The sequence below is a fragment of the Diadema antillarum genome, unplaced genomic scaffold (genome assembly GCF_040938485.1).
Source record: "Diadema antillarum isolate AM-2024a unplaced genomic scaffold, OU_Dant_1.0 seq00000829_RagTag, whole genome shotgun sequence".
NCBI lineage: Eukaryota > Metazoa > Echinodermata > Echinoidea > Diadematoida > Diadematidae > Diadema > Diadema antillarum.
The window spans coordinates 276,804-293,995 of record NW_027271705.1 but is presented as its reverse complement, the minus strand read 5'-3'; the positions used below and the strand labels follow the sequence as shown (position 1 = coordinate 293,995).

The 17,192-nt window shown below is 38.0% G+C and overlaps 1 protein-coding gene across 1 annotated transcript in view; it reads right to left on the bottom strand.

Annotated features, from left to right (window-relative positions):
- The window catches only part of LOC139740050 (DNA mismatch repair protein Msh3-like), a 125,714-nt gene extending 110,254 nt beyond the window's left edge, over nucleotides 1-15,460 (bottom strand). The window contains exons 1-4 of the mRNA XM_071650642.1: nucleotides 15,445-15,460; nucleotides 14,615-15,279; nucleotides 13,215-13,449; nucleotides 12,199-12,347 (exon numbers count right to left, since the gene is read on the bottom strand). Coding sequence (XP_071506743.1) covers nucleotides 12,199-12,347; nucleotides 13,215-13,449; nucleotides 14,615-15,279; nucleotides 15,445-15,460 — 1,065 coding nt within the window. The remainder of the gene's footprint in view (nucleotides 1-12,198; nucleotides 12,348-13,214; nucleotides 13,450-14,614; nucleotides 15,280-15,444) is intronic.
- Between the last annotated feature and the right edge of the window lie 1,732 nt (nucleotides 15,461-17,192).

Sequence of the window (17,192 nt, the reverse complement as noted above, 5' to 3'; positions counted from 1 at the left end):
AAAATGAAAGGGTGTTGACAGCTAATGAGAATGAAAGGGTTATGAAGAGGGTAATGTGATTTCAATGGGTATACAAAAAGGTAGAAAGGAATGGGTTATAGAAACTGTTCTGAAAAATGAAATGGTGTACAGAGGTACTGAGAATGAAAGGGTTATGAAAAGTGTACTGTAATTTCAATGGGTCTATGAAAGAGCTGGGAATGAGAGGGTTATAGAAATTGTTCTGCTGAAAGAAAGGGTGTACAGGGGTACCGAGAATGAAAGGGTCATGAAAAGTGTACCGTAATTTCAATGGGTCTATGAAAGAGCTGGGAATGAGAGGGTTATAGAAATTCTTCTGCAAAATGAAAGGGTGTGAAGAGTTAATGAGAATGAAAGGGTTATGAAGAGGGTAATGTGATTTCAATGGGTATACAAAAAGGTAGGAAGGAATGGGTTATAGAAACTGTTCTGAAAAATGAAATGGTGTACAGACGTACTGAGAATGAAAGGGTTATGAAAAGTGTACTGTAATTTCAATGGGTCTATGAAAGAGCTGGGAATGAGAGGGTTATAGAAACTGTTCTGCAGAAAGAAAGGGGGTACAGGGGTACCGAGAATCAAAGGGTCATGAAAAGTGTACCGTAATTTCAATGGGTCTATGAAAGAGCTGGGAATGAGAGGGTTATAGAAATTCTTCTGCAAAATGAAAGGGTGTGAAGAGTTAATGAGAATGAAAAGGTTATGAAGAGGATACTGTAATTTCAAGGGGTATACAAAAATATGGGAAGGAATGGGCTATAGAAATTGTTCTGCAAAATGAAATGGTGTACAGAGGTACTGAGAATGAAAAGGTTATCAAAAGGGTCCTGTAAATTGATTGGGTCTACAAAAGAGCTCAGAATGAAAGGGTTATAGAAACTGTTCGGCAAAATGAAAGTGTACACAGAGGTATTGAGAACACAAGGGTTATTAAAAGGGTAGTGTAATTTCAATGGGTGAATAAAAGAGCTGTGAATAAAAGGGTTATAGAAACTGTTCTGCAAAATGAAAGGGTGTACAGAGGTAATGAGAATGAAAGGGTTAACAAAAGGGGACTGTCACTTGAATGGGTATACAAAAGGCTTGGGAATGAAAGGGCTATAGAAACTGTTCGGCAAAATGAAAGGATGTGCTTAGGTACTGAGAATAAAAGGGTTTAATATTAAAAGGGTAGTGTAATTTCAATGGGTGAATAAAAGAGCTGTGAATAAAAGGGTTATAGAAACTGTTCTCCAAAAGGAAAGGGTGTACAGAAGTAATGAGAATGAAAGGGTTATCAAAAGGGGACTGTAACTTGAATGAGTATACAAAAGAGCTGGGAATGAAAGGGCTATAGAAACTGTTCTGCAAACTGAAAGGATGTGCTGAGGTACAGTACTGAGAATAAAAGGGTTATTAAAATGGTAGTGTAATTTGAATGGGTGAATAAAAGAGCTGGGAATAAAAGGGTAATAGAAACTGTTCTGCAAAATGAAAGGGTGTGCTTAGGTAATGAGAATAAAAGGGTTATTAAAAGGGTAGTGTAATTTGAATGGGTGAATAAAAAAGCTGGGAAGGAATGGGTTTTAGAAACTGTTGAGCAAAATGAAATGGTGTGCAGAGGTACTGAGAATGAAAGGGTTATGAAAAGTGTACTGTAATTTAGATACATCTATGAAAGAGCTGGGAATTAGAGGGTTATGGAAATTGTTCTGCAGAAAGAAAGGGTGTACAGAGGTACCGAGAATGAAAGGGTTATGAAAAGTGTAACTGTAATTTCAATGGGTCTCAAAAGAGCCAGGAGTGAAAGGGTTATAGAAATTGTTCTGCAGAAAGAAAGGGTGTACAGAGGTACCGAGAATGAAAGGGTTATAAAAAGTGTACTGTAATTTCAATGGGTCTAAAAAGAGCTGGGAATGAAAGGGTTATAGAAATTGTTCTGCAGAAAGAAAGGGTGTATAGAGGTACTGAGAATGAAAGGGTTATCAAAAGGGTAAACTGTAATTTGAATGGGTCTACAGAAGAGCTGGGAATAGAAGGGTTATTAAAAACTGTTCTGCAAAATGAAAGGGTGTTGACAGCTAATGAGAATGAAAGGGTTATGAAGAGGGTAATGTGATTTCAATGGGTATACAAAAAGGTAGGAAGGAATGGGTTATAGAAACTGTTCTGAAAAATGAAATGGTGTACAGAGGTACTGAGAATGAAAGGGTTATGAAAAGTGTACTGTAATTTCAATGGATCTATGAAAGAGCTGGGAATGAGAGGGTTATAGAAACTGTTCTGCAGAAAGAAAGGGTGTACAGAGGTACCGAGAATGAAAGGGTTATGAAAAGTGTACTGTAATTTCAATGGGTCTAAAAAAGAGCCAGGAGTGAAAGGGCTATGGAAATTGTTCTGCAGAAAGAAAGGGTGTACAGACCTACTGAGAATGAAAGGGTTATGAAAAGTGTACTGTAACTTCAATGGGTCTAAAAAAGAGCTGGGAATGAAAGGGTTATCAAAAGGGTACTGTTATATGAATGGGTCTACAGAAGAGCTGGGAATAGAAGGGTTATTAAAAAACTGTTCTGCAAAACGAAAGGGTGTCGACAGCTAATGAGAATGAAAGGGTTATAGAAATTGTTCTGCAGAAAGAAAGGGTGTATAGAGGTACTGAGAATGAAAGGGTTATGAAAAGGGTACTGTAATTTGAATGGATCAACAGAAGAGCTGGGAATAGAAGGGTTATTAAAAACTGTTCTGCAAAATAAAAGGGTGTTGAGAGCTAATGATAATGAAAGGGTTATGAAGAGGGTAAAATAATTTCAATGGTTATACAAAAAGGTAGGAAGGAATGGGTTATAGAAACTGTTCTGAAAAATGAAAGGGTGTACAGAGGTACTGAGAATGAAAGGGTTATGAAAAGTGTACTATAATTTCAATGGGTCTATGAAAGAGCTGGGAATGAGAGGGTTATAGAAATTGTTCTGCAGAAAGAAAGGGTGTACAGGGGTACCGAGAATGAAAGGGTCATGAAAAGTGTACCCTAATTTCAATGGGTCTATGAAAGAGCTGGGAATGAGAGGGTTATAGACATTCTTCTGCAAAATGAAAGGGTGTGAAGAGTTAATGAGAATGAAAGGGTTATGAAGAGGATACTGTAATTTCAAGGGGTATACAAAAAGATGGGAAGGAATGGGCTATAGAAATTGTTCTGCAAACTGAAAGGATGTGCTGAGGTACAGTACTGAGAATAAAAGGGTTATTAAAAGGGTAGTGTAATTTGAATGGGTGAATAAAAGAGCTGGGAATAAAAGGGTTATAGAAACTGTTCTCCTAAAGGAAAGGAGGTACAGAGGTAATGAGAATGAAAGGGTTATCAAAAGGGGACTGTAACTTGAATGGGTATAATAAAGAGCTGAGAATGAAAGGGTTATAGAAATTATTCTGCAGAAAGAAAGGGTGTACAGAGGTACTGAGAATGAAAGGGTTATGAAAAGTGTACTGTAATTTCAATGGGTCTAAAAAAGAGCTGGGAAAGAAAGGGTTATAGAAATTGTTCTGCAGAAAGAAAGGGTGTACAGAAGTACCGAGAATGAAAGGGTTATCAAAAGGATACTGTAATATGAATAGGTCTACAGAAGAGCTGGGAATAGAAGGGCTATTAAAAAATTATTCAGCAAAATGAAAGGGTGTGGACAGCTAATGAGACTGAAAGGGTTATGAAGAGGGTAATGTGATTTCAATGGGTATACAAAAAGCTGGGAAGGAATGGGTTTTAGAAACTGTTCCGCAAAATGAAATGGTGTGCAGAGGTACTGAGAATGAAAGGGTTATGAAAAGTGTACTGTAATTTCAATACGTCTATGAAAGAGCTGGGAATTAGAGGGTTATAGAAATTGTTCTGCAGAAAGAATGGGTGTACCGAGGTACCGAGAATGAAAGGGTTATGAAAAGTGTACTGTAATTTCAATGGGTCTGAAAAAGAGCCAGGAGTGAAAGGGCTATAGAAATTGTTCTGCAGAAAGAAAGGGTGTACAGACCTACTGAGAATGAAAGGGTTATGAAAAGTGTACTGTAATTTCAATGGGTCTAAAAAAGAGCTGGGAATGAAAGGGTTACAGAAATTGTTCTGCAGAAAGAAAGGGTGTACAGAGGTACTGAGAATGAAAGGGTTATCAAAAGGGTACTGTTATATGAATGGGTCTACAGAAGAGCTGGGAATAGAAGGGTTATTAAAAAACTGTTCTGCAAAACGAAAGGGTGTCGACAGCTAATGAGAATGAAAGGGTTATAGAAATTGTTCTGCAGAAAGAAAGGGTGTATAGAGGTACTGAGAATGAAAGGGTTATGAAAAGTATACTGTAATTTCAATGGGTTTATAAAAGAGCTGGGAATGAAAGGGTTATAGAAATTGTTCTGCAGAAAGAGAGGATGTACAGAGGTACTGAGAATGAAAGGGTTATCAAAAGGGTACTGTAATTTGAATGGATCTACAGAAGAGCTGGGAATAGAAGGGTTATTAAAAACTGTTCTGCAAAATAAAAGGGTGTTGAGAGCTAATGAGAATGAAAGGGTTATGAAGAGGGTAATATAATTTCAATGGTTATACAAAAAGGTAGGAAGGAATGGGTTATAGAAACTGTTCTGAAAAATGAAAGGGTGTACAGAGGTACTGAGAATGAAAGGGTTATGAAAAGTGTACTGTAATTTCAATGGGTCTATGAAAGAGCTGGGAATGAGAGGGTTGTAGAAATTGTTCTGCAGAAAGAAAGGGTGTACAGGGGTACCGAGAATGAAAGGGTCATGAAAAGTGTACCCTAATTTCAATGGGTCTATGAAAGAGCTGGGAATGAGAGGGTTATAGACATTCTTCTGCAAAATGAAAGGGTGTGAAGAGTTAATGAGAATGAAAGGGTTATGAAGAGGATACTGTAATTTCAAGGGGTATACAAAAAGATGGGAAGGAATGAGCTATAGAAATTGTTCTGCAAAATGAAATGGTGTACAGAGGTACTGAGAATGAAAGGGTTATCAAAAGGGTAGTGTAAATTGGTTGGGTCTACAAAAGAGCTCAGAATGAAAGGGTTATAGAAACTGTTCTGCAAAATGAAAGTGTATACAGATGTATTGAGAACACAAGGGTTATTAAAAGGGTAGTGGAATTTGAATGGGTGAATAAAAGAGCTGGGAATAAAAGGGTAATAGAAACTGTTCTGCAAAATGAAAGGGTGTACAGAGGTAATGAGAATGAAAGGGTTAAGAAAAGGGGACTGTCACTTGAATGGGTATACAAAAGGCTTGGAAATGAAAGGGCTATAGAAACTGTTTGGCAAAATGAAAGGATATGCTTAGGTACTGAGAATAAAAGGGTTATCAAAAGGGTAGTGTAATTTCAATGGGTGAATAAAAAAGCTGGGAAGGAATGGGTTTTTAGAAACTGTTCCGCAAAATGAAATGGTGTGCAGAGGTACTGAGAATGAAAGGGTTATGAAAAGTGTACTGTAATTTCAATACATCTATGAAAGAGCTGGGAATTAGAGGGTTATAGAAATTGTTCTGCAGAAAGAAAGGGTGTACAGAGGGACCGAGAATGAAAGGGTTATGAAAAGTGTACTGTAATTTCAATGCGTCTCAAAAGAGCCAGGAGTGAAAGGGTTATAGAAATTGTTCTGCAGAAAGAAAGGGTGTACAGAGGTTCCGAGAATGAAAGGGTTATGAACAGTGTACTGCAATTTCAATGGGTCTAAAAAAGAGCTGGGAGTGAAAGGGTTACAGAAATTGTTCTGCAGAAAGAAAGGGTGTACAGACCTACTGAGAATGAAAGGGTTATGAAAAGTGTACTGTAATTTCAATGGGTCTAAAAAAGAGCTGGGAATGAAAGGGTTATAGAAATTGTTCTGCACAAAGAAAGGGTGTATAGAGGTACTGAGAGTGAAAGGGTTATGAAAAGTATACTGTAATTTCAATGGGTTTATAAAAGAGCTGGGAATGAAAGGGTTATAGAAATTGTTCTGCAGAAAGAGAGGATGTACAGAGGTACTGAGAATGAAAGGGTTATCAAAAGGGTACTGTAATTTGAATGGGTCTACAGAAGAGCTGGGAATAGAAGGGTTATTAAAAACTGTTCTGCAAAATGAAAGGGTGTTGACAGCTAATGAGAATGAAAGGGTTATGAAGAGGGTAATGTGATTTCAATGGGTATACAAAAAGGTAGGAAGGAATGGGTTATAGAAACTGTTCTGAAAAATGAAATGGTGTACAGAGGTACTGAGAATGAAAGGGTTATGAAAAGTGTACTGTAATTTCAATGGGTCTATGAAAGAGCTGGGAATGAGAGGGTTATAGAAATTGTTCTGCAGAAAGAAAGGGTGTACAGAGGTACCGAGAATGAAAGGGTCATGAAAAGTGTACCGTAATTTCAATGGGTCTATGAAAGAGCTGGGAATGAGAGGGTTATAGAAATTCTTCTGCAAAATGAAAGGGTGTGAAGAGTTAATGAGAATGAAAGGGTTATGAAGAGGGTAATGTGATTTCAATGGGTATACAAAAAGGTAGGAAGGAATAGATTATAGAAACTGTTCTGAAAAATGAAATGGTGTACAGAGGTACTGAGAATGAAAGGGTTATGAAAAGGGTACTGTAAATTGATTGGGTCTACAAAAGAGCTGGGAATGAGAGGGTTATAGAAACTGTTCTGCAGAAAGAAAGGGTGTACAGAGGTACCTAGAATGAAAGGGTTATGAAAAATGTACCCTAATTTCAATGGGTCTAAGAACGAGCTGGGAATAGAAGGGTTATTAAAAACCTGTTCTGCAAAATGAAAGGGTGTCGACAGCTAATGAGAATGAAAGGGTTATAGAAATAGTTCTGCAGAAAGAGAGGGTGTACAGACCTCCTGAGAATGAAAGGGTTATGAAAAGTGTACTGTAATTTCAATGGGTCTATAAAAGAGCTGGGAATGAGAGGGTTATAGAAACTGTTCTGCAGAAAGAAAGGGTGTACAGAGGTACCTAGAATGAAAGGGTTATGAAAAATGTACCCTAATTTCAATGGGTCTAAGAACGAGCTGGGAATAGAAGGGTTATTAAAAACCTGTTCTGCAAAATGAAAGGGTGTCGACAGCTAATGAGAATGAAAGGGTTATAGAAATAGTTCTGCAGAAAGAGAGGGTGTACAGACCTCCTGAGAATGAAAGGGTTATGAAAAGTGTACTGTAATTTCAATGGGTCTATGAAAGAGCTGGGAATGAGAGGGTTGTAGAAATTGTTCTGCAGAAAGAAAGGTGTATAGAGGTACTGAGAATGAAAGGGTCATGAAAAGTGTACCCTAATTTCAATGGGTCTATGAAAGAGCTGGGAATGAGAGGGTTATAGAAATTCTTCTGCAAAATGAAAGGGTGTAAAGAGTTAATGAGAATGAAAGGGTTATGAAGAGGATACTGTAATTTCAAGGGGTATACAAAAAGATGGGAAGGAATGGGCTATAGAAATTGTTCTGCAAAATGAAATGGTGTACAGAGGTACTGAGAATGAAAGGGTTGTCAAAAGGGTACTGTAAATTGATTGGGTCTACAAAAGAGCTCAGAATGAAAGGGTTATAGAAACTGTTCTGCAAAATGAAAGTGTATACAGAGGTATTGAGAACACAAGGGTTATTAAAAGGGTAGTGGAATTTGAATGGGTGAACAAAAGAGCTGGGAATAAAGGGGTAATAGAAACTGTTCTCCAAAAGGAAAGGGTGTACAGAGGTAATGAGAATGAAAGGGTTATCAAAAGGGGACTGTAACTTGAATGGGTATACAAAAGAGCTGGGAATGAAAGGGCTATAGAAACTGTTCTGCAAACTGAAAGGATGTGCTGAGGTATGGTACTGAGAATAAAAGGGTTATTAAAAGGGTAGTGTAATTTAAATGGGTGAATAAAAGAGCTGGGAATAAAAGGGTTATAGAAACTGTTCTTCTAAAGGAAAGGGTGTACAGAGGTAATGAGAATGAAAGGGTTATCAAAAGGGGACTGTAACTTGAATGGGTATAATAAAGAGCTGAATATGAAAGGGTTATAGAAACTGTTCTGCAAAATGAAAGTGTATACAGAGGTATTGAGAACACAAGGGTTATTTAAAGGGTAGTGGAATTTGAATGGGTGAATGAAAGAGCTGGGAATAAAAGGGTAATAGAAACTGTTCTGCAAAATGAAAGGGTGTACAGAGGTAATGAGAATGAAAGGGTTATCAAAAGGGGACTGTAACTTGAATGGGTATACAAAAGAGCTGGGAATGAAAGGGTTATAGAAACTGTTCTGCAAACTGAAAGGATGTGCTGAGGTATGGTACTGAGAATAAAAGGGTTATTAAAAGGGTAGTGTAATTTCAATGGGTGAATAAAAGAGCTGGGAATAAAAGGGTTATAGAAACTGTTCTCCTAAAGGAAAGGGTGTACAGAGGTAATGAGAATGAAAGGGTTATCAAAAGGGGACTGTAACTTGAATGGGTATAATAAAGAGCTGAGAATGAAAGGGTTATAGAAATTATTCTGCAGAAAGAAAGGGTGTACAGAGGTACCGAGAATGAAAGGGTTATGAAAAGTGTACTGTAATTTCAATGGGTCTAAAAAATAGCTGGGAATACAAGGGTTATTAACAAACTGTTCTGCAAAATGAAAAGGTGTGGACAGCTAATGAGACTGAAAGGGTTATGAAGAGGGTAATGTGATTTCAATGGGTATACAAAAAGGTAGGAAGGAATGGATTTTAGAAACTGTTCTGCAAAATGAAATGGTGTACAGAGGTACTGAGAATGAAAGGGTTATGAAAAGTGTACTGTAATTTCAATGGGTCTATGAATTCAATGGGTCTATGAAAGAGTTATAGAAATTGTTCTGCAGTAAGAAAGGGTGTACAGAGGTACTAAGAATGAAAGGGTTATCAAAAGGGTACTGTAATATGAATGGGTCTACAGAAGAGCTGGGAATAGAAGGGTTATTAAAAATCTGTTCTGCAAAATGGAAGGGTGTCGACAGCTAATGAGAATAAAAGGGTTGTAGAAACTGTTCTGCAGAAAGAAAGGTGTATAGAGGTACTGAGAATGAAAGGGTTATGAAAAGTGTACCGTAATTTCAACGGATCTATGAAAGAGCTGGGAATGAGAGGGTTATAGAAATTGTTCTGCAGAGAGAAAGAGCGTACAAAGGTACCGAGACTTAAAGGGTTATGAAAAGTGTACTGTAATTTGAATGCATCTATGGAAGAGTTCGGAATAAAAGGGTTATTGAAACTGTTCTGGAAAATGAAAGGGTGTGAAGAGTTAATGAGAATGAAAGGATTATGAAGAGGATACTGTAATTTCAAGGGGTATACAAAAAGATGGGAAGGAATGGGCTATAGAAGTTGTTCTGCAAAATGAAATGGTGCACAGAGGTACTGAGAATGAAAGGGTTATGAAAAGTGTACTGGAATTTCAATGGGTCTATGAAAGAGCTGGGAATGAAAGGGTTATAGAAATTGTTCTGCAAAATGAAATGGTGTACAGAGGTACGAAGAATGGGAGGGTTATAAAAAGGATACTTTATTTTGAATTGGTCTGTGAAAGAGCTGGGAATGAAAGCGTTATAGAAACTGTTCTGCAAAATGAAAGGGGTGTGGAGAGGTAATGAGAATTAGAGGGTTATCAAAATGGTACTGCTACTTGAATGAAAGGGATAAAAGGAATATAAAAAGGGTACTTTAATTGGAATTGGTCTGTGAAATAGCTGGGAATGAAAGGGTTATAAAAATAATTCTGCAAATTGAAAGGGTGTGGAGACGTAGGCCTACTGAGAATGAAAGGGTTATGGAAATGATACTGTAATTTGAATTGATCTGTGAAAGAGCTGGGAATGAAAGGGTTATTGAAACTTTACTGCACAATGAAAGAGTGCTAAGAGGTTCTGAGAATGAAAGGATATCAAAAGGGTACTGTAATTTGAATGGGGATACAAAAGAGCTGAGAGTGAAAGGGTTATAGAAACTGTTCTGCAAAATGAAAGGGTGTACAGAGGAACTGAGAATGAAAGGGTTATCAAAAGGGTATTGTAGAATGAGAAGGGAACCAAAAGGGTACTGTAATTTGAATGGGTGTACAAAAGAGCTGGGAGTGAAAGGGTTATAGAAACTGTTTTGCAAAATGAAAGGGTGTAGAGAAGTTCTGATAATGAAAGGGTTATCAAAGGGGTACTGTAATTTAAATGGCGATACAAAAGAGCCAGGATTGAAAGGGTTATAGAAACTGTTCTGTAAAAAGGGTGTAGAGAGGTTCTGAGAATGAAAGAGTTATCAAAAGGGTACCGTTATTGAAATGGGGATACAAAAGAGCTTGGAGTGAAAGGGTTACAGAACTGTTCTGCAAAATAAAAGGGAGTACAGAGGCTCTGAGAATGAGAGGGGAACCAAAAGGGTACTGTAATTTGAATGGGTGTACAACAGAGCTGGGAGTGGAAGGGTTATACAAACTGTTCTGTAAAATGAAAGGGTGTAGAGAGGTTCTGAGAATGAAAGGGTTATCAAAGGGGTACTGTAATTTAAATGGGGATACAAAAGAGCCAGGAGTGAAAGGGTTATAGAAACTGTTTTGTAAAATAAAAGGGTGTACAGAGGAACTGAGAATGAAAGGGTACTGTAATTTGAATAGGTGTACAAAAGAGCTTGGAGTGAAAGGGTTATAGAAACTCTTCTGTAATGTGGAGAGGTTCTGAGAATGGAAGGGCTTTCAAAAGGGTACTGTAATATGGGTGTACAAAAGAGCTTCATGGAGTGAAAGGGTTATAGACACTGTTCTGCAAAATAAAAGGGTGTACAGAGGCTCTGAGAATGAGAGGGTTACCGAAAGGGTACTGTAATTTGAATGGGTCTCAAAAGAGCTGGGAATGAAAGGGTAAATACAAAATGTTCGGCAAAATAAAAGAGTGTACAGAGGAACTGAGAATGAGAGGGTTAACAAAAGGGTACTATAGTTTGAATGGGACTATAAAGGAGTTGGGAATGAAAGGGTTATAGAAATTGTTATGCAACATGAAAGAGTGCTAAGAGGTTCTGAGAATGAAAGGGTTATCAAAGGGTACTGTAATTTGAATGGGGATACAAAAGAGCTGGGAGTGAAAGGGTTATAGAAACTGTTCTGTAAAATGAAAGGGTGTAGAGAAGTTCTGATAATGAAAGGGTTATCAAAGGGGTACTGTTATTTAAATGGGGATACAAAAGAGCCAGGAGTGAAAGGGTTATAGAAACTGTTCTGTAAAATAAAAGGGTGTACAGAGGCTCTGAGAATGAGAGGGTTACCAAAAGGGTACTGCAATTTGAATGGGTCTCAAAAGAGCTGGGAATGAAAGGGTAAATACAAAATGTTTGGCAAAATAAAAGAGTGTACAGAGGCACTGAGAATGAGAGGGTTAACAAAAGCGTACTGTAATTTGAATGGGACTATAAAGGAGTTGGGAATGAAAGGGTTATAGAAATTGTTATGCAACATGAAAGAAAGCTAATAGGTTCTGAGAATGAGAGGGTTACCAAAAGGGTACTGTTATTTGAATGGGTGTACAAAAGAGCTTGGAATGAAAGGGTTATAGAACTGTTCTGCAAAATAAAAGGGTGTAGAGAGGTTCTGAGAATGAAAAGATTATCAAAAGGGTACTGTAATTTGAATGAAAGGACAAAAGAGCTGGGAGTGAAAGGGTTATAGAAACTGTTCTGTAAAATCAAAGTGTGTATACAGAGGCTCTGAGAATGAAAGGGTTATCAAAAGGGTACTGTAAGTTGAATGGGTGTACAAAAGAGCTGGGAGTGAAAGGGTTATAAAAACTGTTCTGTAAAATGAAAGGGTGTAAAGAGGTTCTGAGAATGAAAGGGTTATCAAAAGGGTACTGTAAGTTGAATGGGTGTACAAAAGAGCTGGGAGTGAAAGGGTTATAAAAACTGTTCTGTAAAATGAAAGGGTGTAAAGAGGTTCTGAGAATGAAAGGGTTATCAAAAGGGTACTGCAATTTGAATGGGTGTACAAAAGAGTTGGGGGTGAAAGGGTTATAGAAACTGTTCTGCAAAATGAAAGCGAGTGCTGATATACTGAGAACAAAAGGGTTACTAGTATCAAAAGGGTACTGAAATTTGAATGGGTTTTAGAAGAGCTGGGAATCATATACCATTCCTGCAGAATAGCAAAAGGCAAAATGCATCGCAATATTCTTACCACTAATCCAAACTTCACGCCATCAGATTTGGGACTCTTCACACCCTCTTTGGCCACTTCACACAGGCAGAGAAGATAGCTGGTGGGTGAGGACGAGAAGGCGGACTCCTCCAGCTCTCTGTCACAATCATGACTGGATGGCTCAAGATGTGGATGTTCGTTGTCAAGGCAACAAGTGATATACACATACACTTTGTATCAATGTATGTTCTTTGACACAAATATACAGGCCCCAGAGAATAAACTACACTGTCAGGTACATACATGTATTTCCTGTTTTTCATTGACTCATAAGCACGGCTATTGGAATGCAAAGTTGTCAGATGACAACTCCTCTCTTTCTTACTGAACTGTGGCATACTGCAAGAATACCCACTGAAGTATCTGTAAAATGTGCAGACTCAATACAATTCTACATGGACACTTTCACACACTAACAACACTGAGCATACTTTAGCAATTTTGTAAACACAAGCAGCCAGAGCTTTATATAAATCCTAGTAAAGAATGGCAAGCAATTGTGAGGGTCAAATCATTCAACTTGCCGGTAATAATAGATATCAAGTTTGCTTGTTTGTTTGTTTGTTTGTTTTTTCAGGGGATGGAAAATTTGTATGGTCCTTCTTGAACTACCTTGTTGCACTTGTTAACAACCCATGCAGGAGGGTCCTAATTCTACAGCAATACACTCGGGTTTCCATCAGGCAAGCCAATATCATAAGATTAAGATTAATGTTGTTCTTCACTTAAAAAAAAAAAATCTGAAACCCCTATTTTCTAATCAACACACAAAAAAAATATAATTAGCGCAGTCATATTACATTCACAAAGTATTAGTATGGGAAGATATGATCATGTACAGCTGTAGCTTTACACTTTATATCATATTCTTGTACATCTTCAAAAATAAGCCAAACCATGCTGCAAGAAAACAGGTCATTTCTTTAAACTGTGCACTGCACACACACACACACACACATTTTGACATCTCCACAGTTAGGATCTTAAAAGGATATCTTCTCCGATTAGCGTGGATTTTGTGTAGAGGGCAGAAAGCTTCCTCTCAAACGGTTGACTTCTATTGTCTCCTGCCGCCTTCAGGGCTGCCGTCTCAGTCTGCTTGACCACGCCCACCTTGTATCCCTTGGCAACCAGCCTCCTGACGTGCACAAAGAGGCGATGAGTCGGGATGCTTGCTGTCATGAAGTTACGATCGAGGTGGCAGTATATGTTCAGCTCCTTTGCTGCTATCTATAGAAAACAAGACACAGAATGACTGATAATAAACGAAACTTGAATCTCTTTGCATCATTGTTTTCTGTGGAGAAGTTATTTGGTATAATGAATCACAGGAAATATTCCTGTTTGATTCACAATGATCAGTGTCTTGAACCAATGTACCAAATACTGTTTCTAGGGTTAATATCAGTTATGATTACATTTATATGTTTTCACAACACAATACATTACACCTGTACAATTCAGAGTGACCCCAACAATTCATCACTTACCATATCATTAAAGGACAAGTTCACCTTCATCAACATAAGGACTGAGAGAATGCAACAATGTTAGTAGAACATATCAGTGAAAGTTTGAGGAAAATTGGACAATCGATGCAAAAGTTATGAATTTTTAAAATTTTTGTGTTGGAACCGCTGGATGAGGAGACTACTACAGCTTGTGAGTCATATGCGTACAACAGTATAAAGAAAATATAAAGAAAATTCAACATATTTTCACTTTTTTCACATAATAAAAGAGCACTTGATTTGGCTCTTTCTAAAGGCAGGGGGAATGATATTACCCATAACATTTGTCGGTAACGAGCCGGGGGAATGTGAACTTTTTTCATAAGATGAAATTTTGTGAAATTCTCTTTATATTTTCCTTGTATTGTTGTACGCGTGTGACATCTAAGTTATTCACACACTGCAGTAGTCTTCTCATCCAGCGGTTACTGCACAAAAACTTCAAAAATTCATAACTTTTGAACAGATTGTCCGATTTTCCTCAAACTTTCAATGATGTGTTCTACTAATATTGCTACATTCTCTCAATCCTTATGTTTATGAAGGTGAACTTGTCCTTTAATAACGTATGACAAGCAAGCTTTATGAATGAACCAGTTACACTGTGTTGACATGTACAAATATACCACTTCTTTTTTCTCTTGTAACATTTTGCTTTGTGATCATTTCATTGTAATCTGCTACCTTTATGGTCAGATCAACTGAGATTTTAAAAGTTAAACATAGCTGTTCTTGTGTATAGAGTTACAACTCACACTTGCATCTTGCCAGCAGCAAGAACATGATTTAAAAAAAGAAATGATAATAATAATAAAAGTACAGGAAGGAAGAGCAATGGTCCTCCATTTCTTCCCAAAATCTAATAGAAAGAATCATAGCATCACCTCTGCATCCTCCCCAAAGAACCGGTACCTGTAGCCACACTCAACAAACAGGACTGCATCTTGGTAGTTCTCTTTTATCTTCACAAACTGCTGCTCCAGTGGAGTGAGGGAGGACTTTGCTCCAGGGGCTCTCCCCCTTGCCCTAACACTCCCAATGCCTGGTCCCCCGCTGGAGTGTTTGGAAGAACTGCTTGGCGGACTGCCAGTATCATAGTTGAATTTGTCCTTGAGTTCAGTCAGCTTGGCAGACTTCCTGCTCTGTGTTTGTCTGGAGTCGTCTCCATCAGTCCTGGTTTCTAGAGATAATACACTCTTTGAAACAATGCAGTCACTGGCTGGTTTGGATGGAACAGAAAAAGAGCTTGATGCTACTGCTGGTTCACTAACAGAGGGGGCTACCACAGGGTCATTGCAATTCTGATGCCTCGACTCTCCAGAAGACTCAGCATCTCCACATTCAAAGGAGTCAGGGCTAGCTTTTGACGAGCTAGGCAAACTGAACTTGTTGAGTTTTGCTAGTGTGCTTCCAGACAGTGACACTGGCTGGGACTCTGGAGAATGGAAAGACACAATAACCAAAAAGAGATGAGAAAGCTTTAAACAAATGAAATTTGCCACAATGAAATATTTAAACTCAGCTTTGACCACATTCCCTCTTTTCAATACTATGTCAATACATCTCAATCAGTCATTCCACATACAAGCTTCGTATTTCAAGTGTTATTGGCTTAGGTTCAAAAACAACTTGATAACTTTCAGTACATGAAGGTTAAATAGGCAAGACTTGTTATTTTCCCAATCTGTGCTATACATTGTACCGGAAAACCTACTACAGATGGCGTACATGCTAAAATATTTGCATCATGTCCAATGACTGTATGCGACTTTAAATCTTTTGTATCTTTACAGTATATTCCAATTCTCTTCTGGATTAATGAATGATGAAAAAACAAGTGGTACATATAGCTATCATATGCAAGCACAGAATGTTGCGATGTATTCAATTAACCATCTATATTAGGCTGTGGGTATTCATGGACCTGAAATAAGCATAGACTCCACATGAATGGTTCCATCAAGACGAAGCTGCTTGGGAGGCTTTGGAGTAGAGTGCTCCTCATCCTTCTCCAACGGCCTTGGACGTTTCCCAAAGGGGGAGTTGACCACCAGGCTCTAAAAGAAGTGAAAGTTCCGCAAAAGTCATGCTTCAGTTCCATGTACTAGTGATGCATCCTGTCAACAGTAAACTACAGTAAAATTTGATTTGCTCCTGCAACTTAGTGCCAAAAATGATGTATTTCTACAACTTACAAGTCATAGGGTAAAGGTGCTCCAATACAAACACATTTAACCCATAGAGGACGAGTCCCCAGTACACTCGGGCAAGTGTCTATGGAAATGCATGTTAATTGTAGAAAAATCTGCCTGTCCTCAATTGGCTGATTATTCCCAAGCTGATGACAAGATATTCATTCAACCTTTGACATTCACATATCCCCGCTGTATCAAAAACATTTCATGATCACTGAAGTGTTTAAATGTAGTATAGTGCTATCTAATTGCTGTAGTGTAGTTGTACTGTAAAAGCGGATATTTTCGTGCGACTAATTTTTTCGTGCTCAGCCATGTAAGAAAAGTTTCGCATGTTTTTAATTCCATGGAATCAAGACATCAACTACCGGTACTGGAACATATGGCTTGCAAGCAAAAATTATTTGCATGCTTTTATTTTTGCACTAGCTTCTGGTTGCGCAAAATGCACGAAAATTTAAATACTAGTAGACCCTATAATTTACTGCGAAAATTTCCACTTTCCCAGTATGACTATGTCTGTGAGTTAATTTGTACCACGTCATAGTACGAGTACTGCAATGCCAGTGGTAGTGTCACTGATTACCATATTCCATAGATAGTGGTAGTATTAAATTTAAAGAGTAATTTATAGACTAGTAGTAATAGTATCACACGTAACCGTTTCAATTGTGTGTAGCTGCTAGTAGTTAGTATACTGTCTGATTTGATTACTGCAGTGGTAGCATCACCGCACTGATTATTACCAAGGTACATATAACGTTACTGTAAATAATTGATCTACACAATACTAGTACTGTACAATACGTAATACTGCAGTGGTTTTGAATAAACTCATGAACTCACATTCCGCTCTCTGACAGTGTCACCGTCTTCAGCTTTAGCAGCAGTTTTCTCCTGAGTAGATACGCCATCACGGACGGCTGACTTCGGTGAGAAAAAGCGGGAGAGAGTGGCTTGATGAGTCTTCTTTGCCGAGTTCGAAGAGGATATTTTATGAAGCTTTGCAAAGTTCGGTTTCGGCATGATAACACCTGACTGTCCTGAGTGAATCTGAACTAGCCGTTAAAATTTACATCACTGACAGGTAGACCTAGCATTGCCTACCGGTAGAGTAGCATAGTGCATAGAGTGGTATGTTACTGTAAAGTGTACACTGTTAGAACTGAACACTGTCACTGTAGTGTAACCAGTCCAGTTACTGCTGAATTTATATGCAGGTCTATGTGACCTCTACAAAGTCCAGCCAATGCTACTGTACAAACAT